This window comes from Pelobates fuscus, chromosome 5 (assembly GCF_036172605.1).
Source record: "Pelobates fuscus isolate aPelFus1 chromosome 5, aPelFus1.pri, whole genome shotgun sequence".
Taxonomy (NCBI): domain Eukaryota; kingdom Metazoa; phylum Chordata; class Amphibia; order Anura; family Pelobatidae; genus Pelobates; species Pelobates fuscus.
The window spans coordinates 149,046,008-149,072,321 of NC_086321.1; the positions used below are offsets into that span (position 1 = coordinate 149,046,008).

A 26,314-nucleotide genomic window follows, 5' to 3' on the forward strand; every position below is an offset into this window, starting at 1 on the left:
GTGAGTTTACAATTATGTCCACACTCACATTTTTTAGAGCCTTTTCAAGTGAATTAGGCTCTAAACTTGTGCACGTCTGTGTCTTTAAAGGTAGATCACACAACCCCTCTCTCCAGGTTGGATGGTGTATTCTCCTCTCCACACGGTATATGAAAGACACAGAATTACCGAGCTAAGTGTAGCATCCTTTGTAGTTTTTGTGAGTTTAAAAAATGAGATTAAAATGCTCACCTTATTTAGAGCCTTTTGGTAACTGGCTCTAAGTATGCAGACCTAGTGTCAAACAAGTAATTGTCCTTTACTTGTTTGGAGAGTTCCTTGGTCTTCATGGCAGTGTTTGGTTAGTGGTACCTCTTGCTTTGGTATTGCAGCCTCTGGGGCCTTTCAAAAAAGGTGTGTATATGTAATGACAGACCACGTGACACTTAGATTGCACACAGGTGGACATCATTTCACTAATTATGTGACTTCTGAAGGTAATTGGTTGCACCAGAGCTTTTTATGGGCTTCATAACAAAGGGAGTGAATACATACACACATGCAAAATTTCTTTTTTCTATTTCTAAAAAATAGTTTTATGTATATAGTTTTCTCATTTCACTTCACCAACTTTTAATTTTATGTGATGGATCAGCACACAATAGTCTGATTAATAAAACATTGAACTTAAGGCTGTAATGTAACAAATTAGGTAAAAAGTAAAGGGGTGAATATTTTTTCAAGGCACTGTAGCAATCCCCTGGGTAGATACAGCCTTTTCCCCCCACACATGAGACGAGGCTCTACGTTGAGGGTAAAACAGGAACTCAATTTTAATGGAGGCACACTGGCCTTTTATGCAGGTTTCCCAACAAAGGTGACGCCCAGGTGGACTTTGTTTGGCACTGGGAAACAAGGTATACAAGCCAATAAAAACAATGTGACAATAAATGACCCTCCCCTCTGCCCTCTGCCCCCTGCTCAGTTCCGCCGAACATGTTTGATTAAATAAGATGGCCACCACCACATGTTCAAATGTCGAATGTCGGCCACTTCGACTGTAGGCCACTTTTCGAAAGTTCGAATCTGTTCCAGTAAAAGTTCAAGAGGCAGAAACAGCATCTTTAACCCCCAGTTCACCACAGAGCCATAGTCACAGGGTAGGAGGCTGGCAAACAGGCCCCTCCAAAAACCAGTGGCGAGGTCACTTTCGCCACACTCCCTTTTACAAAAAATGGCAGATTTTAATAAAATTGGTACTTTTATAAATAAGCCTGGTTAAACCCCTTGGTTGTGAATTAGACAACTGTGCCAGTTACATTGTGGTTGTTTAGCTCAGTAGAGCTAAACTCAAAAGGCTGCAATTGCCCAGAGCACTTGCCTTGCAAAGATTTCTCATTAAAGGGACACTATAGTCACCTGAACAACTTTAGCTTAATGAAGCAGTTTTGGTGTATAGAACATGCCCCTGCAGCCTCACTGCTCAATCATCTGCCATTTAAGAGTTAAATCCCTTTGTTTATGAACCCTAGTCACACCTCCCTGCATGTGACTTGCACAGCCTTCCATAAACACTTCCTGTAAAGAGAGCCCTATTTATGCTTTCTTTATTGCAAGTTCTGTTTAATTAAGATTTTCTTATCCCCTGCTATGTTAATAGCTTGCTAGACCCTGCAAGAGTCTCCTGTATGTGATTAAAGTTCAATTTAGAGATTGAGATATAATTATTTAAGGTAAATTACATCTGTTTGAAAGTGAAACCAGTTTTTTTTTCATGCAGGCTCTGTCAATCAGAGCCAGGGGAGGTGTGGCTAGGGCTGCATAAACAGAAACAAAGTGATTTAACTCCTAAATGACAGTGAATAGAGCAGTGAAATTGCAGGGGAATGATCTATACACTAAAACTGCTTTATTTAGCTAAAGTAATTTAGGTGACTATAGTGTTCCTTTAAGCTGCATTGGGAAGTCTGTGATTGGACAGGCACAGGAAGTCTGGGCTGGGGGAGAATGGGTTGGCTTGCACAAGCTGCAGACAAGAGATCTGCATCTTTTGCAAGCTACTTTTAGGTATACCCACAATGGAAAAAATATGTATACTTAAATGAATGCATGTTTTCATTATGTTTATTTCTACTAAATAGTGATTTATTTATTTTTTTGTAATTCTTTATTTTTGTTGTGCATGGTTAACATTCGCATGGCAGCAATGCTACAACAGCATTCTTAGACATATTGAACATACACAATTTTGACTGTTAGGTAGCATTTAGATGGAATGCACATGTTTTATATTAATACAACAGGCTAGGTACATGCTGGTTAGTTATAGTTAATTTTTCTGTCGCTTGTTAACAATAGCTTAAGGTTAAAAGTTATAATGAGCGTCGTCGTTTTAGCTTCCTATCCTTGGTATAGGTACGCTTAACTATGCTTAAATGAGGGATATATATATATTTCGCCCAGTATCATCCTGTCCAACTAATCTTATCCCATAGTAAGGAAGCTGTTGGTTCACATGTCATCAATCATTAGTTAAGTCGCATTAATGAGACGAGTTAAATAAGCTTATACAGATCCTGCATTTGTTATAGTAGTTAAACAAGGCTTAGACATGCTTTTGTGAGTCCAGTAAAGGACAGTTATCTAATGACAGGCTGGTTAGTTTGACAAAATGTGTGCTCAAGTTTACAGGGCGATCTTTGGCAAGCTCGTGGATGAAGTGTATCACAGATTGTCTCTAGGTCAGTCCGTCTTGTATGGCCAACACCGGCCCTGAGGGAATGGTAGGTGGACCCGGAGCGCTGCGGGGAACCAATTTCCAATTTAAATGTGTAGACATGCAGTTCATTTAGAACTTCTAGAGTACCATTGCTGGCATGCTTCACCTTTCCCATGGAGAGTTCGTAGGCGCAGTGATGAAGTCAGAGAGACAGTATCCCAAGCGATGTGAGTATTTTTTGCTGCATCCCCTGTTTCTGCCCAGTAGTTAACACCACTTGATGTGGATCATGCTGGTCTTGCTGAGCTCTCACCATACGGTGCTAACAGCAGGATTGGCTTTGATGTTTAGTGAGCAGCGCGACTTCTCCCCTGTGGGGCTGCATGAGGCAGGGGCTGTTGGTGTCGGTCTCCATGCTGCCGCCATCTTGGAAGGTAGGTCTTGGGAGGATCGTGCCCCCAGTCTCCACTCCTCCCGAGCTCTGCATAGTGGGGACCGGGATAACCCCCCCGGTCCACAGGGGGGGGGGAAGCGGGACCGGCAGGCATCTTAGGTTGTCAGCGTGTGGCTGCCGCAAGGGGAGACAGGGAAGCGGCCGTCCACCCCGCTCCCCTCTCGAGTAGGCCGCAGGCCCCGAAGCTCTGTTCAACCCTTCCGGGGTCCCAAAACTCCTGATCTTGGAGTCTGCCACCTTAACCACCGCCGTGTGCGCGTTTGTTTGGCTCTTTGCAGGTATTATAGCTGCTGGATTTGCCTAGGAGGCCAGATTTCTCCGGAGCCTCCCCAGCATGTGACTGGTCAGCATGGCGGGCCGGCCCCGCCCCCCCTAAATAGTGATTTTTAAATTGCATTTTGTATTTGGTCAGTAGAGTGCCCCTTTAAAAGGGAGACTCTACACCAGTGCTCTCAAATCAAAGTATAAGCAATACATGGAGTTCTGGGTTGTAATAGACCAAATACAATTCTTAAGACTGTTTTTTTTCCCATTAAGTGTCTGCATTAAGTCAATTCAGCTATAAATATGCATACCTCTCAAGTAAGGCTCCAACATAATAAGACATTTATAAGCTGGTGATAAAATGAAAAAATAGGTGTGCCTTGATTTAAAAGACAGATTGGAAACCACTCCTTTATGAGAAAAATAATTAGTGCACAAGATGTTGGCTATTAAAATGGCCAGGTAACCCTACCTAAAGAGGGCTGGCACACATTTTAGTACAGTCAATCACTTGCTGATATCTGGCAGATGTAGATTGGGCACTGTATGGTTTGTTTTGGATATCACAGCCCTTTTATGAAATATGTACTTTTCTTTCATTAAATATCACCTCAATGGCCTATGCCCCCCCCCCACCATGTTGATATGCCTTGTGCAGTTGGATAGGAACCAATCGCTTAGAATTAGGAATGTGCATTGGCAAAAAATTCGGGACTTCGGCTCTTCCCTAAGCCTAACCCAAACCCTACCCCTACCCCTACCCCTACCCGGGAAATCATTCCCTTAATTTTCCCTCCCTCCCATCCGATTGGCCCAAATTTGTCCGAATTTAAATTCAGACCTAAACGAATTGCACATCTCTACTTAGAATCCTATAAACTTGTCGCTATAGGTACCAGCCACGTTGAAGGATGAAATTAATAATATGCACGTTACAAACAGTATGTATTTAGCACTACTGTTATACACACACACACACACACATTGTTTTGGTTTGTTTGTTATGTGCAACTACTAAGTGAGTAACCTGTACTTTTATTGCGATGATAGAGGCTGTTGCAAATGATTTATTTCCTTCAATAAAAGGTCAAATGTAGGCAAGAAAACAATCGCTAAGCTGTATATAAGTAAATGAAAAAAATAAAAATACTCAACCTGTTATATGCCTACTGTCAAATTCCAGTTTGTGAGTGCAATATATCCACTATCCTCTTTTTATGGTTTTCAACATTATTACACTATTTGTGGTTCTCTTCTGTATTTAATTGTAGCTTGTAACTTTTTAGATATTCCAATTGAAGATTTGAAAGGGTCTTTTTTTCACCTTCTACAATGTACTAAAAAGGGTAATTTTACCTTTTTGTATTTGATTATATGCACCAGGGGTGCACATTTCAGGTAAAATTTTTTATATACTGAAGCAGTTATTCATGAACTAATTCCATAAAGTGAGGAAGCTTGAAAGACTTCTAGTAGTACCCATGAGAACAAGCAAGGTTATATATAACAACATTTGGTAAAGGAGAATGGAAACATGCTTGTTTGCATCATGCACATATCTGAAAATCCTTCGGAATACAAGATCATCAATGTTTTTCAACAAAGTAACAATTATGAGGAATCCAGTGAATTTCAAACGTAAAAAAAAAAGAAAAAAATTCTCAATTTAATGAATAGCCATGCATATGTTCGGTTTCCATATGGTCAAAAGCGGAGTCCAAAGGTCTGTATGACATAAAGGACGTTATAGAAGGTCCTGCCTTAGAGGCAATGTCCACAATTCTGCCAGAATGACATACCAGGTGCTGCACAGCCATGTAGGAGCCACCATAAGCACAACTGACTTTTCATAGGGACTTCCCACATGGTAGCAGCACTCAAGTACCTCCTTGGTTGTTGAACTAGGAAATTGCCATGATGTTTCACTGAAAGCACACACAAGGCTCCCAAAGATGCTCTGACCAAGTCAGGAGAGTCAGGCAAAGTTAACTGAGCTCAAAAACAGGAGGCCTTGAGATGTGATTATCGAGTCCGTTGCAACTCCTAACAGCCATCATACTATTCACATGATCATCTGTCATAAAAATCAACCATGAGGAACACCACCTGATCACCAACTCATGAGGAAATCCACGATTTGAGGGAATCTCACACTGGCAAATTTGACTGTAGCTGATGAAAGAGGTCCTCAGAACTCCCATCTCACTAGTGGTGAAAAAATCCCTCAAGAGTGCACATGTGGAACTTTACTGAAAGGCATAGTGAATATTACTATAGTGCTTGGTGGTGGAGTCAAAATTATTTGGACTAGACTCATTAGTTTCTCTGAAGGGTTATCTTAAAGGGACACTGTAGGCACCCAGCCCACTTCAGCTAATTGAAGTGGTCTGGGTGCTGTGACCCTTTTGCACTTAGTGCTGCAATATAAAACATTGCCGTTCCAGAGAACTTCAATGTTTACATTGCATCTCTAAGTCTGTCCTCTGTGGCTGTCTAACAGACAGCTACTAGAGGGCTTCCAGAATCTAAAAGGGAATTGGCACGCATGCACATTAGGTCTCCCCTGCCGACGTCAGAGGAGCATGGACGGAGCCTGACCCAGCGCCGATGGACATCAGCGCTGGATTCAGATAAGTGGCTGAAGGGGTTTTCACCTCCAAATACCCTTTTGACTAAATGCGCAAAAATTCCCACAGCCACTACCTAAAATATTGGGGAAAGCCTATCCAGATGTGAAAGTTCACATTGTTTTAGCCAAGTTGCAGCAAAGTGGCTGACTTTAGCACTATTGTGAATCAGATCTTATTAGGTTTCTGAATGACAGTACAGGAATACGGTTTAGTCCTTATGTCAAGCAAGAAACTATATTCCATTACATTATCCACAAGTTCGCAACAATTTGTAACAGAAAAATAAAAATCTAGAATAATATGGGTAATGGTTGACAGAGCTTGACCGTGATGCAGGGAAGTTGCATCCACCCAGAGCTCAAAGTGTAAGCCAACTTTAACCCCTTAAGGACACATGACATGTGCGACATGTCATGATTCCCTTTTATTCCAGAAGTTTGGTCCTTAAGGGGTTAAAGGAACACTATAGTCACCTAAATTACTTTAGCTAAATAAAGCAGTTTTAGTGTATAGATCATTCCCCTGCAATTTCACTGCTCAATTCACTGTCATTTAGGAGTTCAATCACTTTGTTTCTGTTTATGCAGCCCTAGCCACACCTCCCCTGGCTCTGATTGACAGAGCCTGCATGAAAAAAAAACTGGTTTCACTTTCAAACAGATGTAATTTACCTTAAATAATTATATCTCAATCTCTAAATTGAACTTTAATCACATACAGGAGACTCTTGCAGGGTCTAGCAAGCTATTAACATAGCAGGGGATAAGAAAATCTTAATTAAACAGAACTTGCAATAAAGAAAGCCTAAATAGGGCTCTCTTTACAGGAAGTGTTTATGGAAGGCTGTGCAAGTCACATGCAGGGAGGTGTGACTAGGGTTCATAAACAAAAAGATTTAACTCCTAAATGGCAGAGGATTGAGCAGTGAGGCTGCAGGGGCATGTTCTATACACCAAAACTGCTTCATTAAGCTAAAGAGCTAAAGTTGTTCAGTGACTATAGTGTCCCTTTAATCCAGATTTCATGCTTATCAGATAGGCTAACTGGGTTTACTACTTAACTCTGCTCCTCACTGCTCTTGTGGGAGCAGAGCTGGTACATTTTGGATTCTCCCAGCACAACTGTGGCAGCTGGTCTGCTCTGTGACCCAGTGGTTGACTCGGCCAATCTCTCAGCTTTGATGTCCTGATGCATCACCCCCCTCCTTTAAACCAGAGGGGGTCATTCCAGTGCTGAATACTGAACTCTCAGACTGCACTGAGCACACCCGATAATATCAAAGGGGCTCAATATTGGCATCAAAGATGGCGATGAAGCACGACCTCCTTAGGCTGAGGCCTTGACGGGACTTTTTGGCGTTATTTGATAGCTTGAGCAAAGCCTTCTGGGAATGGCTGCGGCATCTTGAGGGGCCCCCTGGATTGAGGAATGCGCCTAGCGCTGATAAAGCAAATGGGACTAATGCCACCTCTGTTGATCCTTCACCACAGGGGTTAGATGGGCCCAGGGAAAAAGCACTCTGGGCTTCTGGTCTCCATGCAAGACGTATTGCCAGGAGATAGGAGCCTCTGTATACTCAGGACATACGTGCCAGACTGTGCAAACTGTGGAGACAGAATGTGTGTCCAAAAAGCTAACACCCCAACCTTACACGGAACTGCTCTAGAGCAGTGATGGCTAACCTTGACACCAGTTTCTGAACTACATTTCCCATGATGCTGCGCTAGCTTTAATATTCTAAAAGCTAACTGAGCATCATGGGAAATGTAGTTCAGAAACTATTTATGGTGTCAAGGTTAGTCATCACTGCTCTAGAACAAGCCTGGTCATCAGCTGACACCAGACCAGGAAGTTCCTCGGCCATTCCACTGGGGCACCTGAATGAGGTTCCCCTTTAATCCACCAACCATATATTGAAGGCCAGCCTCACGGAGGGGCATTGGCTACTTACAATATATAGGGTCCCACAATCTTAGGCAAAATGTCCTTAGCATATGATATGTTATGCAGCTACACCCTTTGTGACCCACAGGGATGATTTATTGCCAGTGAACAGTCTTAATATTTTTTTCTACAATTTACAGTCTTTGATTTAGCTCTGTACTATCAATGCAGACCTAGGCCTTCTGCTAATTAACTTTACGTTCACGTTTTAATTCATTTTTGGGTAACCTGCAATTTACCTGTCTTAGAGCTAATCCTCCATCTGTTTACCTTACCTCGTTTCACAGGTAGCCAGGTCTATGTATCACAGTCTATAATCTTATTTATCATATTAACCCAGTAATTGGACTAAGCCTATAGGTCACATGGTTGTCTTAAGTGAGAATCAAATCAATCATTAAGCAGAGACCAAAGTGGAATGGGTCAATACCTGTGGCATTCTGTAACAGAAGGTAAGTCTGACCTGTGTGTGAAGAGTAGAGTAGTGTATATATAAGGTGGATACTCCATCTGCTACCGGGTCAGACTCTGTGCAAAGATTCTTGAAGGATGTGAGAGGTCAGTAAAGTAGATGTTGCTGGGGGTATAGTGCACAAATACACCTGAAGTTGGTAAAAGCAGACAATAGGTATGAATGTTTGGGGCGCTGATCTTAACATCTGTATCGCTGCAAGCTTCGGAATCTCAGGTCTAGCCCTGGAGTAAAGGATGTTCTTAAATCGTCAGAAGGTGGTGGAAAGGAAGAAAGCTCCATTCACTGAGCCACTTTATGCCACATGTATAGTGTTGCCCATAGGAATGGGGCCACAGATGCTCTACTGACCTCCCTATCCACCCACCATGTCGGCAATGGTGTCGGAGTCTGAAGTTGGGAAGTGCCAGGCCACCCTCTGTTCTTGGTAAAGTGATATTTCATGCATGGTTTGTTTTTCCTCGACATATCGGATGAGGAGCAATCGGAGTGTTCTAAAGAACGTATTAGGCAGCATAATGTCAAACAAAATAATTACGGCAGTAAGTTCATTTTGACTACTCTTACTCTCCTCAAACACGAGATGTGAGATAAGGCCCACTCCTCCTTGCCTAAATTTGAGTAGAGGCTGGAAGGTTTTAGCGTTCAACAGGTCAAACAATTGGTATCCAAATACCTAAAAATCTAATCACCAATCTAGACTATTGGAAGGGGTACAAGTTGGCGGATCAGATCAACTTGTTCGCCCAGGAAAAGAGACGTTCAATAAGTGGGATCTCTCAAAATTAAAATGCAAATTAGAGAGTGTTCAGTATTCCTCAAAACGCTTTCATAATGTGTGGCAGGGAAACTGAGGGATTAGAGATATAAAACAAAAGGCTATCCACATATTCTGCCAGTTTATGATGTCTCCTACCCACCTCCAGTCCACTATTGTTAGTGTTGTCCTATATTGCGTTGAGAAACGGTTCAAGGGCAAGGATGAAGAGCAAGGGTGAGAGTGGGCATCCCTTTTTTGTTCCATTTTGAATGTCAAAGGGCTTGGTAAAGTGGACAAGTTAATGTGTTGGTGACTCCCATATTACATTGGTGTGCCATTCATCCTATTCACACAGTCTTTGGCACCAGGCTAGTGGAACTGTGGATGGAAGTAGAAATCTGGCTTCTATTTGTAGAAGAATGATACTACATAACAGTAAGATAAAGGTTACTCCAAAACAGTAGACAAACATAAGAAATATACCACATGCTGATTAAAGCCTTTTATTGTGATACCTCAAATAGAATACAACAACGTGAAACAATCACACAAGTGTTGTACAATATTGCTAGGACAGAACAGCAAAGCTATGTCAGCTCATATAAAAAGAAAAAAATCTTTAAAATGTAAAGAAAGTGAACTGGCAGCTTGGCGTGGCGGACTCTCCCACAAACACAGTACTGGTTTCTGCAAATCCCATTTCAATATACAATCTCTCCAGTGACGAACGCAAATGAGCACTGCTCTGCATTCTCCTAAACACTGAAAGGTTAATTTTGGCTGTACTTACACACAGTGAATAAGGCTTATACTCACAATCCGCAGGCCTTTGCATTTAATCCTCACTGCCAGGAGAACTGACACCACATTGCTCTGCAATGTCTCCAGCTAATGGTGCAGGAAAAGTTAATTTCACAGTTACAATGCATCCCTCCCCACAAAACTTTATATTTACTATTAAGATGGAAAAACCATGAGAAATATGATTAATAATGTGGCTTTTTGGGTATTGTGTCTTGCACAGTTCCAATGTTAATCAGCAAAGCAGTTAAAATACAGGGACCAGGAATATAAAAGGGGGAGGGTGAATAAAATACTTATGTGAACAGTCTCCTTTACACCCAATCACAGCAGATAACTACTTGGCAATGAGGTAAACAAAATCAACTCAAGTTCTGATTCAAACAAAAGTAAATCTCAGATTTAAAAATGAATCTAAAATATTTGGGTATCTTTGCAAATACTGCATGACCCAGGGATGGCACAATATTGAAAAACAAACTGCATGCAAGCACAAACCCGTGTCTTACATAAAATGTGTGCCTGTATAAGGAGGGGGTGATTCAATGCAAAACTTTACAGCAGTCAAGTTTTTTTCCTTTTTATTACAGTATTCCTAGCACCTTAAGTATTAAATGCAATGAAAAAAAAATTGTCAATGTGAAAAATGTTCTGATGTGCAAAAACTGATATGTTTAGGAGTTCTCTAGTCTTAAATTAAATGGGAAATTTAATGAATGTTATGCCCTTCAAATACCCTGCACTGTTCAACAGTATAATTAAATGTTACAAAAATTGGGTTTGGGTATGACAAGTCTGGTTACAAGTCAAGATTGGCTACCTGTATGTCCAGCACTACGGACAAATGTTTCCAAATCACACAGCTGCTGGACTTTATACGTTCAAATACCAAGCATTGTGAGCTACAGAACAATTCTGACAGCCCACGTTAGCATCTGAAGAGTGGGCATTAGACATGTCACATACTCCTTATTTCACATCTCGAAAGTTATATTTCCACTAAAATAGGTTTAGCCTACTGTGATGGAGTTAATAGAGACACGAGAGAAGATGAAAAAAAAAATTTGTAGAGTGAATTGATGACAAAAGTAAATTCTCAAACATTCATAAATATATCACATTCTATTGAGGTATTGACACATATTTGTGAAGGTTATAAACTTGTCTTTTGAATGAGAACTACGCAACTGTAACTCAGGATTGTGATTGAAATCATAACTGTGCTTTCTTGGAATCCCTAGCTTTGCAAATGATTGGTCTGATATAGAACAGAGAGTGCAAGTTACATGTAAAGCCTGAGAAACAATAAGACCCAACAAGGTACACAGTAGATGTGCCTATACAGCTTACAAAAAAAAAAAGGAAAAAGTTATACATGACAAAACAATATGCATACAGATCACGTGTATATACACACACACATATACACAAAAGACAAAAATGGCATATTAAGGAGCTAAAATGATCATAAAAACGTACTGAAATGGTATAACTGAAAAAATGTAGAAAAAAAATAAAAATGAGCAAACAGCAATCTTATCACAAGAATACGTTTAAATAGTATCCGTAATATTATATTATGTACAAAAACTGGTTAGATGGAAAATGTTTCTTTTTGTGTTTTTTTATTTTTTATTATTTAATTCAAGTTTTATGCAAACTGTTGAAAACAGATTAGGATCAGTAACCAGACTGCCCTTTTGATCACCTTTTTTTGATCCCATTTCTGGGAGCCATGTTTTAAGTGGAAGATTTATTCACAAGGCAATAGTTATGTTCTGATGGTGGGCATTTAAAAAAAAAAAAAAAATTCATCCACTCAACTTTAAATTGGGGAGGGGCAAAACATAAAAAAAGAAAAGTACAGTGTAGCCAGCATTATTTGATATCTATACATGTTCAGAGATGGTGATAAACATCAAGAATGAACAAAAAGCAGAAGGGGTTCATAGTCAACCTAGAAACAATATAACTCCGATATAAATTATGTGAGTGAAACAAAAAATTCATTCAAATTTTGACATAAAAAAAAAAAAAAAAAATTTTTATGTCATGTCAACATTTCTATGATTTTGTGTTTCACTCACCCGGGTCCAATTGCCCCAAGAACTCCAGGATGGATACCCCTAAAAATTTAAAAGGATTAGCATTTGCTTTTTTAAATGGCAACACGTTTTCCCATGTACCATAGCTCATCCCCTACAATCTAAAAATTAACGGCTTTGTTGCATTAAAGAAACTAATAAATCAACATAATCACGTCTGCTTTGAAATTGTTGAAGTGGTAAATCTCCAAGCATATGTTCACCCCTAGCTATATGGCTAATATAAACTTTATGTGAAGAAACAATGCACTGAAAAAAGAGGTTGCTAGTCTATAGACTGTAAACACGAGCTGCTACCAACACGTGTTTTAATTAAACAGGATAAAGTTCTCATAAGCATAAAGTGCAGTCTGGCCTAGTTCTAGCTAATGCGTCAAGCAGCAGCAGTCTTAAATATCTCACTGAAAATGTTCATAGAGTTATATAGTAAAGATTTAGGGAGAAAAATAAATTTCTATTGCAAGGTTTCCCCATTATAGTTGTGTCAAAGTGCTCAAAGGAAGTGTAGTGTTATAGAAAAATAAAGGCCTCATTTGTCCATATATTGCCACATTTCTAACTGCCATTCCATATTTTATTGATTGCAACCTTTGCAGGAAAGGGCACTATCCGAGGCCAGAATATTTTATGTCACTATAATTTGGAAAATAGTTGGCTTTTTTTTTTTTATGTGCAGAGTTTAATAACCCTTTAGCAGCCATAAAACTTGTAACACTGCATTTAGAAAGGACTTGCCATGTGGCAGCCACGGATGATGGGGAAAAACTGTATTACTTATAAAGTTATTGTCTAATCCACAACTGAGCACTGGAAAACAGTGTCTTGTTTGGATAAGACAACACCTCCTATTTCCAAGCAATTTAACAGCAGTTGTAGTTTAGTTGCAACAATTATTTTTATAACAAGTAATTAGAATAATATTTACTTTTATACATTTTCTTCCTGACCTTTAAGATTTTATACAAAAAACAAAACAAAAAACACGACATGTAAATAGAGTTCAGAAATGATTTAACCAGCAAACCACCAAACACACAAGATTTACCTTATTTACCTCACACGTGCCAAAGAAAGCCTCCAACAGCATTCAAATAAGAAAATGATAGGAATCTACCCTATTCGAAAGATTTTTTTTTTTTTGTTGTTGCAAGTTTGTGTGCAAAGAGCAGGAGAAACAAACAAAAAAATGTATAGAATTTATATGAAATGCCCTCTTTGTCCAGTGCATTAAATTAAACCTATAATGGTTTATGGAACCAGCCATAACACACCTCTGACGTTTGTGCTAACACACATGCAACAACTGAGCTCAAAAACCTTTTTTGCTGTCATAGTAACCAGCTACGCAGACTAATGGAAGGTCCGCTTGGAGAAATATAGGATTAATATGTGGTTTAAAAAGGGAATGAGCACAATTATTTTTTTTTATATTTCTGAAATTGTATCAGTTTGGCCAGGGCAGAGAGAAGTATATGTTTGGGGGCTGGTTGGGACCAGAGTACTTAAACTAGATTTTATCATCTTGGGAAAGAGTCACAGACTCTGCATTTTTGATTGATCTGCAAAGCAAAAATCATATGGCTGGAAGTTAACATGTATAACCGCTTCCCTGCAATTAGGCGAAATCTCTTTTCAGCAGCAAAAGAGGTTAAAGTCTTGAACTTCCAGTGAAGGCCTTGAAAGCACAAATTTCAGAATATTGTCTTGCCTTCAGGAGGAGAAATCCTGTAATTTTTTATCCAAAAAGCCACAGAACGCAATGCACTGCAGTGTGTTCCAGGTTAGAAGCAGCATAAAACTTAAAAAAAAAAAAAAAAAAGTGTAATAATAATATATAATAAATTTGCATGTTAAGTTCTTATTTTCCCTCTGTCTGATGCATGTTCATCTCTTCAGCTCTGGAACTGGGATGCCAAGGTGTGTAATCACGGACTTTAGGGGATGTAGACTGTAGGCATGCACAAGAACATAACTGCAAGCCAACAAAGTTATTCACATGTGATTTTTGTCTCTGGGACTTGAGAATGTACAAAGTTTATATTTGAAAATAGGGTAAGAAAGTAAATTTCATGTGTTGCAGCTTCCTGCAGCAGCAAACATGGGGACTGATGGGAGGGATTACCAGCTGTTCACAGAAAAATACATTTACGAGAAGGCAGAGGACCAAAAAAAAAAAAAAAGGGGAACCTTGATGGACTTGTGTAAAGGCAAGTCCAACCATAATGTGCCCATCAGCTATTCTACCAGCCAGTGAGGTTACGTTTTCTCATTTATAAAGTTCAGTGAAATTCTCAGTTGCCCAACATCAAATCCGCAGGTTCAGTTTCACATTGTCTAATAAGTGAAAGTGGGCAGTGCTTGTGGTTTACTCCCAGCCATTGTCTTTTATCATATGAGCCAGTTCAATGATAAACTTTCCTTCCTTATACTTCTGACTGCTCTCGAAGGCATGTTCCTAAGAAGAGAAGCAGAACAAAAATAGCACATCACAATAAAGAAATACAACATCACTAGTGCCCTTTTACAAAATTATTTTAAAACACCAAGCCATATACAAATAACTTTTGCATTTCTTTGGATATTACACATAGCTTTGTTTTACAGCATACATTTAAAAACACAAGTCCTGTATTATACCATGTAGTATATGCTGGCTCATTATAGCACATAATGGGATAGGAAACCTTCAGCACTCCTGATGTTGTAGACCACATCTCTCAATTATTTCAGAGCTGAAGTAAATGTAGTTTAGTTTGAGGGGGGAAATGTTTAAGGTTCTTCTGCTTATTTATGCTTTGCTGGATGCAGACAAGAGTAGTTACAGAGCTTACTTATCCCAGATTATTTAATCAGTGCTCTATTTCAGAGCATGCAGGAAGCAGTGACGTACATAAAACTATTTTAATAATATACAACTCACATATTTCCAGCCAAGTGTGGTTTTGCAGTTCTCACAGTATATATCAGCCACTGCATGCAACCCAGTAAGAAGGACCCTCTCTTCTGCTGGACCACAGCCAACATTCACCCTGCAAGGTGGAGGCAAACTGTTAAATTCCCTGTATGGTCACAGAGCTCATGAGACTATTGGCTTTTTAAAGCAGATCAAGAACATGTTTCCAGTTCAATATTTTTTAAATAAATGAGCAGACCTCAAATTCCTTTAATTTTCTACTGCAAAGAGCGGGCAACTTGCATGCCTTGGGAGATTGTGATTATATGAGCTTTGAGAATATGACCAGTATGAGAGAATGCATTCCAATACCAGCAGCCCCAATTCCTATTGGTAGTTTAATCTTTTATGGTTTGCAGGCAAAGTGTTAATAAAAGTGAGGGAATATGGGTACAGCTAAACCAGAAAATCTTGGCAACCATGTGCAAATGCTACAAGCAGTTTGGATACTTTGTAAATCTCACTGTGGAAGGAATACGCAGCAAATGGGTATATAGCACTCTCAAATTTCCTGCTTACAATGTCTAAAAGCATTGTTTGGCAGGCACTCCTCCACCAGATGTGATCAGCACCTGGTGCAGTGGAGTGAAAGCTACTGCCATGTCTCAGCACTTCTCTCCAAATCCAATCTTTTTATAGCACACAACACTCACTTGATTATTTAAGAAAAGGATGTAACCTGTTCAAGCCAAGCTTTACACTCTGCACTAAAATAGCCCAGGCTATTGCTTATAATTCAATCCCAGATTGTGATTCGACAGAGAGAAGGAAACGGCAATAACTACACGTTACGAAAACTGCTGACAAAAGTAAAAGATGTTTTCTCTCGCCATCAGCAGCACCGAACACTTAGAACACTTAGAAACCTAGAATGTGACGGCAGATAAGAATCATTCGGCCCATCTAGTCTAGTCAATTTTCTAAATACTTTCATTAGTCCCTGGCTTTATCTTATAGTTAGGATATCCTTATGCCTATCCCACGCATGCTTAACCCCTTAAGGACCAAACTTCTGGAATAAAAGGGAATCATGACGTGTCACACACGTCGTGTGTCCTTAAGGGGTTAAACTCCTTTACTGTGTTATCCTCTACCACTTCAGCTAGAAGGCTATTCCATGCATCCACTACCCTCTCAGTAAAGTAATACTTCCTGATATTTTTAAACCTTTGTCCCTCTAATTTAATATTAGAAAAGTATGTATCCTGAAAAATGAGAATGAGAAAAATGAGAATAAGCATCAAGCACGCATGCAAATGTGCATAGTGGTCTATGTATAAACATATAGCGTAGCTTGGCATTTCTCTACTACTTTAGTATAGGTTATACATGTTAAAACAAAACAAACTAATCCTCAAAAAGGGAAAAAAAGTTAGTTTTGCGAATATTAAGCCTGACTCATTCACATGTGTATTATAAAAAACTAGGTCTTGAGTATTCTTAAAATAATGCTTAGCTTTACATGTTAAAAAGGAATATTTCGGGCGTGGCTTGGAGCTCGACGGGACCGGCCGCATTTATGTGAAGCTCCCGCAGCCCGAGTCTTTAGGGGCACAAATAACCGACACTACCAGCCACCCAACGGCAGCAATCAGCATACTTACCCCCACCATGGCACATAGAAGCAAGGGGAAGACCCCCAGAATGGGGAAAGCCTCCTTCCTCGCACGAGCTCTGGCGGGAAAAAACTGGGAAGACCAGGCCCAAGATGGCAGCGACCAGCGCTCAGGCGAGGTTTCACCCTCACCGAGCTCAGCCTCAGAGGAAGGCCCCCTCACAGTTGCAGGGTTGAGAACACTGATGGCAGAGCTCTCTTGACAAACTGCAGGCAAGCTTACCATGAGCTTACCACATATCTCAGAAAGGTGCTGTTAGAGATTGGGAGCAGGACAGCCCATGTAGAGAAATCACTGGATGACTTATCAGTGGCCCATAACAGCCTTGCAGACAAGCTACAAGAACTAGAGACCTTGTTAAAGACCCAGAAACGTAAAGTCGCAGATCTGGAAGATAGGTCCAGAAGGAACAACCTTCGTTTCAGAGGTATACTAGAATCAGTTCAAGCCACAGAACTGCACAAATACCTGACCGACCTATTTTCAGGTTTATGTACATGTTTTTCTATGGTCAAGAATTATCTCACGTTTACTTTGCCTCCGTGACCTGCGGTCAGCCTTAAAACATCTTTAATAGTGGATCACACCACCGTAAGCATGGGTGTACACCGCAGCACAGTCATGGCATGAGAAATGCTGCCTCACTAAACCAATGGCTTCCCAGCAGCACCAACTGGGCCCTAAGACCAGAGTGACTATTTACTGTATGGAGACACTCGAAGCCGCCACCCACTCCATGTGGGTCTGGGAGAACCAGACCACACTGTTGCTCAGACTTGCTGAGCGTTTTCTTACCCGCAGTTGCGGGACTTTCCCTCTTCCCTTTTTTTTTTTTTTTAGACAATGCCACACTAGCGCAATTAAGGGAATGCAGGATAGGGGAAAATCACATGGTCGGACCATGGCCCAGTACACCTACACGATAACTTTCAATTCAGAGGGCGAGGGCAATGGCGCCTTAATGAAATGCTCTTGGCAGAGGCTGCCTTTAGAGATTTGATCCAGACCGCACTGACAGGATACTTCCAAACGAATGGGACAGGGGAGGTCACAGACAGCATGGTGTGGAGCGCCCATAAAGCCATAGTCAGAGGGCTTTTTATTAAAAAGGTCCTCCTATTTTAAGAGGAGAAATCAGCTCACGCTACTAGATGCTTACAAAAGCTTACCTGAAGTCAGTACGAAAAAAAGCCCAACCCACGCAAGCGTACTTAAACCAAATAAACGACTTGAAGACTACCATTACCAAACGGTCTTCTTCATAAGCTTAGGACCACCACGTACTACACCTCCGGCAAACCCACCAAACACCTAGCAGCACAGCTCAGGGCTAGATCGACCCAATGTAAAATATCCCACATAATCGATGACGACGGCAATAAACACATAGACCCACAAACAATCAGTAACACATTTGCAACCTTTTATTCTAATTTATATAACCTTCACATGGATGACACTAGGCCTCACCCTCAACCATCGGAAACAGCACAATGACTAGCAGACATTACACTGCCCAAACTGATGGATGGCCACTGTCAGGCCCTACTACAACCCATTACAGTACAAAAAATCATCAGTACTATTAAGCAGCTCCCCTCGGGGAAGTCTCCAGGAACAGATGGACTTCCCAATGCTTACTATAAGGAGTTTGGAGTCACACTGGCACCGCAACTCCTAAAAATGTACCAGCAGACGGCAATTACCGATAGCCTGCCTCCTCAAGTATTACAAGCCACGATAGTGACAATCCCCAAACCTGAAAAATCCCTGGACCTGTGCAAGAACTACAGACCTATTTCCCTACTTAACACGGACGCAAAGATCTACGCAAAAATCCTTGCGAATAGACTGAGCACAATCCTACCACACTTGATACATGACGACCAGACTGGTTTCGTGAGGGGCAGACAGGGTTTAGACAACACCCGAAAATTGGCCCTGGCGCACAGGAAGCTTGGGAGGCCTTGATGAGGGGGTCTCCTCCAAGCGCTGGACGTAGAGAAGGCCTTTGACCGCCTCGGCTGGGTTTTCCTGAAACAGGTTTTGGAGAAATTTGGATTCCCCCCCACAAATAATCCAACAAATCTTTGCACTCTATTCCTCGCCCTCGGCACAGGTAAACCAAGCAGGTTTCCTGTCCCCCACCTTTCTGATTACCAACGGAATGAGACAGGGGTGCCCCCTATCCCCGCTTTTATACGTCCTCACACTGGAACCCCTCTTGCACCGCATATGCTCAAATGAGAAGATACAGAGAATACATCTAGGGGACAAGCAGATTAAGATTAGCGCATTCGCGGACAACGTACTACTGTACGTAACAAACCCACAAGACTCCCTACCTACACTAATGCAGATAATACACACCTATGGACAGTTCTCATACTATTTAGTTAATGCGGCCAAGACACAGGCCCTGCCTATGGGCATCCCTGCCCCGGTATTACGCACCCTCACACACACACACTACTTTGACTGGAGAACTGAATCCATACACTACCTAGGACTGACAGTCACTAAAAATCCTGCAAACCTTATGTCAGCAAACTATGTTGCAGTTTGGAACAAGTGCAGTCAACTACTGAAACAATGGTCTCAGATATACCTGTCCTGGACAGACTGCATTGTGACACTCAAAATGTCAATACTACCGAGGCTGCTGTACCTCTTTCGCACCATTCCCCTCCGCCTCCCTCCCACCTACTTTAAGACCATTCAGGCTGATATGGGGAAGTTTGTATGGGCAGGAGGCAAATCCAGAGTAGCCGCGAATGTCTTACAGGCCCCCAAGAAACAGGGAGGTTTAGCACTACCCAATGTCCAGGGCTACTATCACGCGGCAGTACTAGCCGCAGCTATCCCCCACATAATCTCTGAACCCAAACCACAATGGGTCTCCCTAGAGCGAGATCAATTAGATAACCATGAAATCCACATTTAATGCCCTACCGTGGCCCCGAGGAGGCGCAACGCACCTTTACCACCTATTTGATGCCCATAAACTACTAGACTACATGAGCCTAGCTGACAAATACGCACTCCCACAGTCCTCGTACCTCCAGCTACACTCCTATATCTCTAAAGAAGCAAAACATTTCTTAGACACCTCTAGAGATAATAGGTATACTGCATGGGAACAAATGTGTTTAACTGCAAGATTACTACCTCAATGTAAACCGATCTCCACGTGTCTCTGCTCCATAATGAAACACAACCACTACACCACAAAATATGCCCAACAATGGGAGAGCGATCTAGGCTGTGCAGTGCCACTCACATCCTGGGACACTATCCGGTCCGACTTTCTCAAGCTACTAAAATCCATCTCTCACATTGAACAACACCGTAAAATGTTATACCGGTGGTACTTAGTGCTGACCAGACTGCACAAGATCTTTCCCTCCACCTCACCACTTTGCTGGAGATGCCACGCAGCAGAGGGCTCAATGCACCATATATGGTGGCGCTGCCCACGGCTACATCCTTATTGGACTGAAGTCCATGCATTGAACCGAGAAGCCGCACAAAGCTCACCCCCATTCACCCCACAAGTGTGCCTACTGCTGGATCTCCCTAGAGAAATGCCCCAACACGCTAGAAAGTTGACCTTACACATAGCCTTGACGGCGCAGCAATTATTAGCATGGAGATGGAAGTCCACGATCCTTCCCAAGAAGGTAAACTGCATAAGCAGTGGATTTACGAAACCTCCTACACATCCCTCTTCCCCCCTCTACGCTCTATAGGAAAACTCGGGAGCTTTGACAAACATGGTGATCTGGTAAAGTACTTGGTAAAGCACCAGGGGCTGTACCGTGCAAATAAGCTGCAATGTCCTTGACACACCCAAGTTGCAAATCACCCGTGGGATGCTGATGCTGATATGTTGTGTGTTGTGTGACATGCTATTATGGGGACATATGGTCGCTCTGAACTGGAAATAATGTGGATCTAATGTTACTAAAAATGCTTGTCCGTATCAATCTGTGATGCACCCCCTACACCCCCCCCCCCTTCTTCCTCTGTTATGTACCCTCCCCCGTATAAGGAGCGACTGTACAAATCTCTCATTAACTATAATCCCATTCTTTTCTGTACCCTGAATACGTTGCTTACCGATAAAATAAATAAAAATAAAAAAATGTTTTATTTGACAAAAGGAATATTTCAATGGATTTGGTATTTGTAACGATTTAGTAGATATACCCCTAATTTTAAGATGCATGCTTTTATTGATGCACATTTTTTTCCATTGGAGATATATTATAAAAACAACTTGCAAAAGCTTCAGATCTTCTGTCACAGCCTTTGTAAACCCCCACCACATCCTATATGTGGCTGTCCAATCACAGACTTCCCTCAGCTCAGTGATAAGTCTTTGCAAGGCAAGTACTCTGGGCAATTGCTGCCTATTGAGTTCAGCTCCACTGAGCTACCAGAAAGTAACAGGAACAATTAAAACTTAAGTTTAATTTATAAACTAATCTTTATTGAAATCGGCACTTTGTCAAATGAAAAGAAAACAAAACAAAAATAAAACTAAAAATAACCTTCACACACAAAAGCACTTCTGTAAGCGTTCCTTTAAAATAAGTTTTAATTTAAAAAAAAAAAAAAAAAAAGCCCCACTACAATTAATTACCTTTATTAAAGTGCCAGGATAGCCCAACTTTCCTCCTGTGAAGTTATCAATCATTACAACTTCTGTCCAGATACTTTTCATAGAGAAGTACTTTAGACATCTGCCAATCAGATTTATTTTTTTAGGATGTAAGGAGGATGCGCATTTTGTGGCTGTCTTTTTAAAAGCCACTAAAGGTGTGTTTTCTGCCACATGTAAAGGTAGCCTTTTCTCTGAAATAGTTTGATATTGCCCAGAAAAGGGACAGTATCTGCGCACCTTTTTTTTTTATTGTTTGTTATTGTGCAGGAACTTTATTATTTCTAACTTTAGAATGTTGGATTTTATTACTTTGTGCCCCTAGAGTAGTGAAACGTGACAGTATTATTAGGTTTTGAAAGGACTTTTACCCAACCAACAGCATAGCATAACAAACTCGTTTTCCTAGTATCATAGCTTTCCCCTCCGTCAGAGGCCCCCCTATCACAAAACCCCTTCTATCACATACCTTGGTCCAGCCAGCAGGGGAGACCTAATGCGCATGTGTGGCAATGGCCGTGCTCACATTAAGATTTCCCCATAGGAAAGCATTATTCAGCGCTTTCCTATGGGATTCCGGTGATGCTGGAAGCATAGCATGAGGACGTCCAGCGTCAATTAGGCGACCAAACGTCACCTAACCACCCGGAAGCCCTTGTTTTGGCTGTCAGGTAGACCACCACTAGCAGGTAATTATTGCAGTTTATTAAAAACTGCAATAATTACATTCTCAGGGTTAAAGGTGATGAGACACTGCAACCAGATCACTTCAGTAAACTGAAGAGGTCTGGGTGCCTACAGTGTCCCTTTAATACAATAATGACTGAAGCTCTCCACATTCCATAAGAAAGCACTTTCCCAAAAAAACGAAAAGCTGTACATTTTATTTCAGTTTATTTTTTTATTTTTTACATAGTCTTTTTTATTGTGTGTGCTCAATTAATAGTATAACCAGATCTTTAGTTTATAAACACATTTTCTACAATACATTTCATGCCAAGTTATAAGGCTTTTTCGTATTCACATTAAAGAATCGTAATTCCAATTTAACATATTATCTCCATGAATAGACAACCTCTCTCTTCCATTTAGGGTGGCCAAAATTCCCAATGCTTAAATAGGCAGTCTAACTGCTATTGTGGTTATGATGCCAGGACTGCCTTGGCATCATACCAAGAAAACTTTTTAATCTGCCTTAACACTCACCTGGATCCATCAGTCCCCTTTGGCCCAGCCTATACTTCTGATATGACTAAAAACAGAAGTCACCATTTCCATTGAAACTTACAGCTAACTAATTTCATCAAAATATGGACTAGATTAATAGCTCTAGAGCAGAATGGAAACTTCCATTTTAGGAATATTGGAAATGGAGGCAAGACCAGCTCCACACTTCCTATGTCCAATACGGTATGCACTAAAGGAATAGATATATCATCTTCAGAGTGATCTATCTTAAAGGTAAATTGAATAATGAGAGTCAAAACTAGATAATTATGTGTTACATTTATTCTGTGTTGATTTTCTCTTTAGAATTACAACAGTAATATGTATATATTTACCCCCTCTGTCCAGGCCACCAAACATTCAATATACTTGCCAGGTGCCTACCTATAACTTTTTTTCCCCAAAAGCCTTTTATGTTTATAGTATGAGGTCATATACTGAATACGTAATGTGAATATGCTTTTAATTATGGTAGTTAAATTTAATGGCAAGCTCTGATTTTGAAATACTCCCTCACATACTAATCTGTTTAGAGACTCATTTTCAACCAAGCCTTCCAAATTTCCCCATACTCTGGATAATCTATCCTCATTTTGATTGTAAAACATTTAACAGGCTCGTCAATGGCAGTAAAACCTATACTCTCAAAGAAAAAATAAAAAGGGACGTCCTTTACAGTGTTTCCAATGGATGGGAGAGGCATGTTCTATTCAGGCATGTTCTATTCATCAATCAAGGATGTTGCTACAATAAACTCTATTGCATTTCCCCCTACTGCAATAGAGATTTGGCTCTCTTTTTATTTGCAGAATGTATCCGGTTATATATCTTATATTACAATTGTAGAGTGGGTCACTAAGCGACGTTATAATTTAAGTGCTTTCCAATTAGGTCTAATCTGTAAACAAGGTCCAGAGGAATTTGACCAGATAATTTTCTAAAATGAGACGTGTCAGGAATTTAATGTAAATATCAAATTTAAGTCCAAAGTAACAGAACTTAAAATTCTCCAAGCCATTCTCCCAATTCAGTCACTTTGGCTTTAAATTTGAAATTCACTTTTAATTCCTTGGCAATTCTCATTCGAGTGAATACCCTGACTATGGAGACAGCACCATTTAGATCAGACTGAACCTTTTTTGAAATGTGGCAGGGCATAGTGCAGAAGGTACGCAGGTCAATGTAAAGGAAAATGCTGAGCCCCACACCAACATTTCACTTAATGAAGCAGATTTTGGGTACATATTAAGCCACAGTTTCACTCATCAATTATCTGCCATTTTGGAGTTAAATCACTGTTTATGCAGGCCTAGCCATACCTACCCTGGTGTGGTTTCATCCTTAATCAGCTCTTCATCCTTAATCAGCTCTTACAGCAGTGTGTATTGAGAAGTTATCAACTGCTCTGTGAAATGAACTCTCCACTGCCCGTATTGGGAAAAAAAATACAAGTCACCAACTGGTAGATACACCCCCAATGAATACATGCATTTTCATGCACATATTCATTGGGGGTATATCTGCTCCCCGTTTAACTCCAGAAGAGACTTTCAGTCTCTTCACAGTGAAAGAGCCAATCAGAGGCTTATCATGGAGTGTCTGAAGGGCTCACTCAGTGAATGAGCTGCATACTGGACGCTGGTCTGACAGGGAGAGACAGGCAGGCACATTCAAAGAGATGGGAGCCAACAGAAGCAGGAAGAAATCACCCTGGTTATTTGCTTATAAAAGTGCCACATTTTTATAAACTGTAATGGGATACTCCTAATACCTCATTATGGGTGTGGAATGGTCCTTTAATCACACATGATGCTCCTGCAGGCTCTTAACCATGCAGGAAATGTGTGTGTGTGGGGAGGACTGTGTAAATAGCAGGCAGCGAAGGAGTGACAATGGCTGCATAAACAAAATGAGTTAACTGCTAAATGGAAGAGAATTAAAGAGACATGCATCACTTGACAACAGTATTTTTAAACCAGCAAGCAAACACTTACGCAAATATAAAAACTAAAATAAAGCATTGAAAAACAAAAACAAAAAGATTTATGTACAACATTGCATTATTGGGCACAACTTTATTCAGCCTGCCCTCCCTCTTACCCACCCAACTCCGTTTCAGGTCAGTCCACTAAGAACAGAAACAGGGCATCATTGTGCAGCAGGAGATCGAAACCTGAAACCGCAGTCTTTGCATGATTACACTGATCAGATCATGTTGCAAGGTGAAGTGATCTTCCAACTACACACTTGTAAAGGTCATGCATGCCCAATGCACTTTTCCAGCATTCCTAGGAATAGGACACGGAATGCTTAGATCAGTGTCCAACCTGGAGTAGGTGTGCAAAGAAAGGTAAATATGGAGAAAAATAATTTGTACCTTTTTCTTCAGCCTGCACAGTGAGCCAACTGCCCCATTCAAAGCCAAATCTTGAATGAGACAGGTGTCACAAAGTAATGTATGTTTCTTTAAGCAGTGAGACTGCAGGGGTATGATCTATACACCAAAATGGCTTTAATAAGCTAAAAATATGTTGTGGTGCTTAGAGTTGTCCTTTAAAATGTAAAACCCATGGAAAACAAAGTTTGATAAAATATTCATATACACAAAAAATAAATACTCACACTGAATTAAAGAGGTAGGCTCTACCTTGACTTCCCTGAAATGACTGTAGATGGGAGAGAAAATAAATATATGGGTAAATGAATACTGCTCATAATAGAAAGTCAATACAATAAATCAAGAACTCCACCAATTGCATACATTTCAACTATTCGTGCAAACATTGCTACCAGCAAAAATGTGAAGTTTCTAACAGATCAATTGAGAAAGGACCATGTTAGGACATACTTTATGGAGAGGTTACCCAAAGGATGAGAGAGAGTTAAACATGTACATTTGCTCAGAAATGGTCACATAAGCAAACAGCTATAAGAGAAAAGTTTGACTTACTCGATAAGCAAAATATATGTTACTGTATTTGGCCCACTTTTAGACAGTGCAAGGAGTAAACAGACTACTTGTACAAAGCACAGATTAGCAATTGGAAAAAAAGCATTCAACACCAACACCTCTTTACTTTCTAATATGCAATATTTTACAGCATCTCTAATCAGTATTTGAAATGTGCAAATTTTTAGAAATCGCCCATTTCAAGGGACAGTAGAGCCACGAAAACAAAAATGAAAAGGTTGGTGGAGCACATGCCCCTGCAGTCCAACTGCTCAGTACTCTGCTATTTAGGAGTTAATTATTTTGTGTTTGCAGCCTTAGTCAAACCTCCCTGTTTATTACTTACACAACCTTCCTAAACACTTCCTGTAAAGTGTCATCAACTTACCTGCCGTTGGAACCCACGCTGCTTTCTTTGTCGGGCTGCGCAAACCGAATGCTTTTCGACACTTTTCTCCTAAGGCAACTTTGTCCACACAACCTGAAAAAATATATATATATTTTATACATACCCCTCAGCCAGCAAACCTGCTTTGTCTTAGTTTGCGCGTACCAAAATACAGTCATTTCTTCCCTGTAGTATCTTAGACGCTGCCCATTTGAATGGTGAGTCTTAAGTATTCAAATGATGTGACGTCACGTCTGCCCTTAAAGTGACCACGTCATCTAGGTCACCTCATATTTAATCAATTTGGAGTCGCAGAGATGACATGGACCAATCAGAAACAGGGCAGAAACCACGATCGGCAATGCACAAGGGCCCCAGATTTACTTTAT

General features: G+C 40.6%; 1 protein-coding gene across 3 annotated transcripts in view; it reads right to left on the reverse strand.

Annotated features, from left to right (window-relative positions):
* Window positions 1-12,054: 12,054 nt before the first annotated feature.
* Window positions 12,055-26,314, reverse strand: part of YPEL1 (yippee like 1) — a 42,547-nt gene continuing 28,287 nt past the window's right edge. For all 3 annotated transcript variants that reach the window (XM_063454466.1, XM_063454465.1, XM_063454464.1), the window contains exons 3-5: window positions 25,210-25,253; window positions 15,049-15,157; window positions 12,055-14,583 (exon numbers count right to left, since the gene is read on the reverse strand). In XM_063454466.1, the coding sequence (XP_063310536.1) occupies window positions 14,494-14,583; window positions 15,049-15,157; window positions 25,210-25,253 (243 nt within the window). In that variant the 3' untranslated portion in view covers window positions 12,055-14,493. The remainder of the gene's footprint in view (window positions 14,584-15,048; window positions 15,158-25,209; window positions 25,254-26,314) is intronic.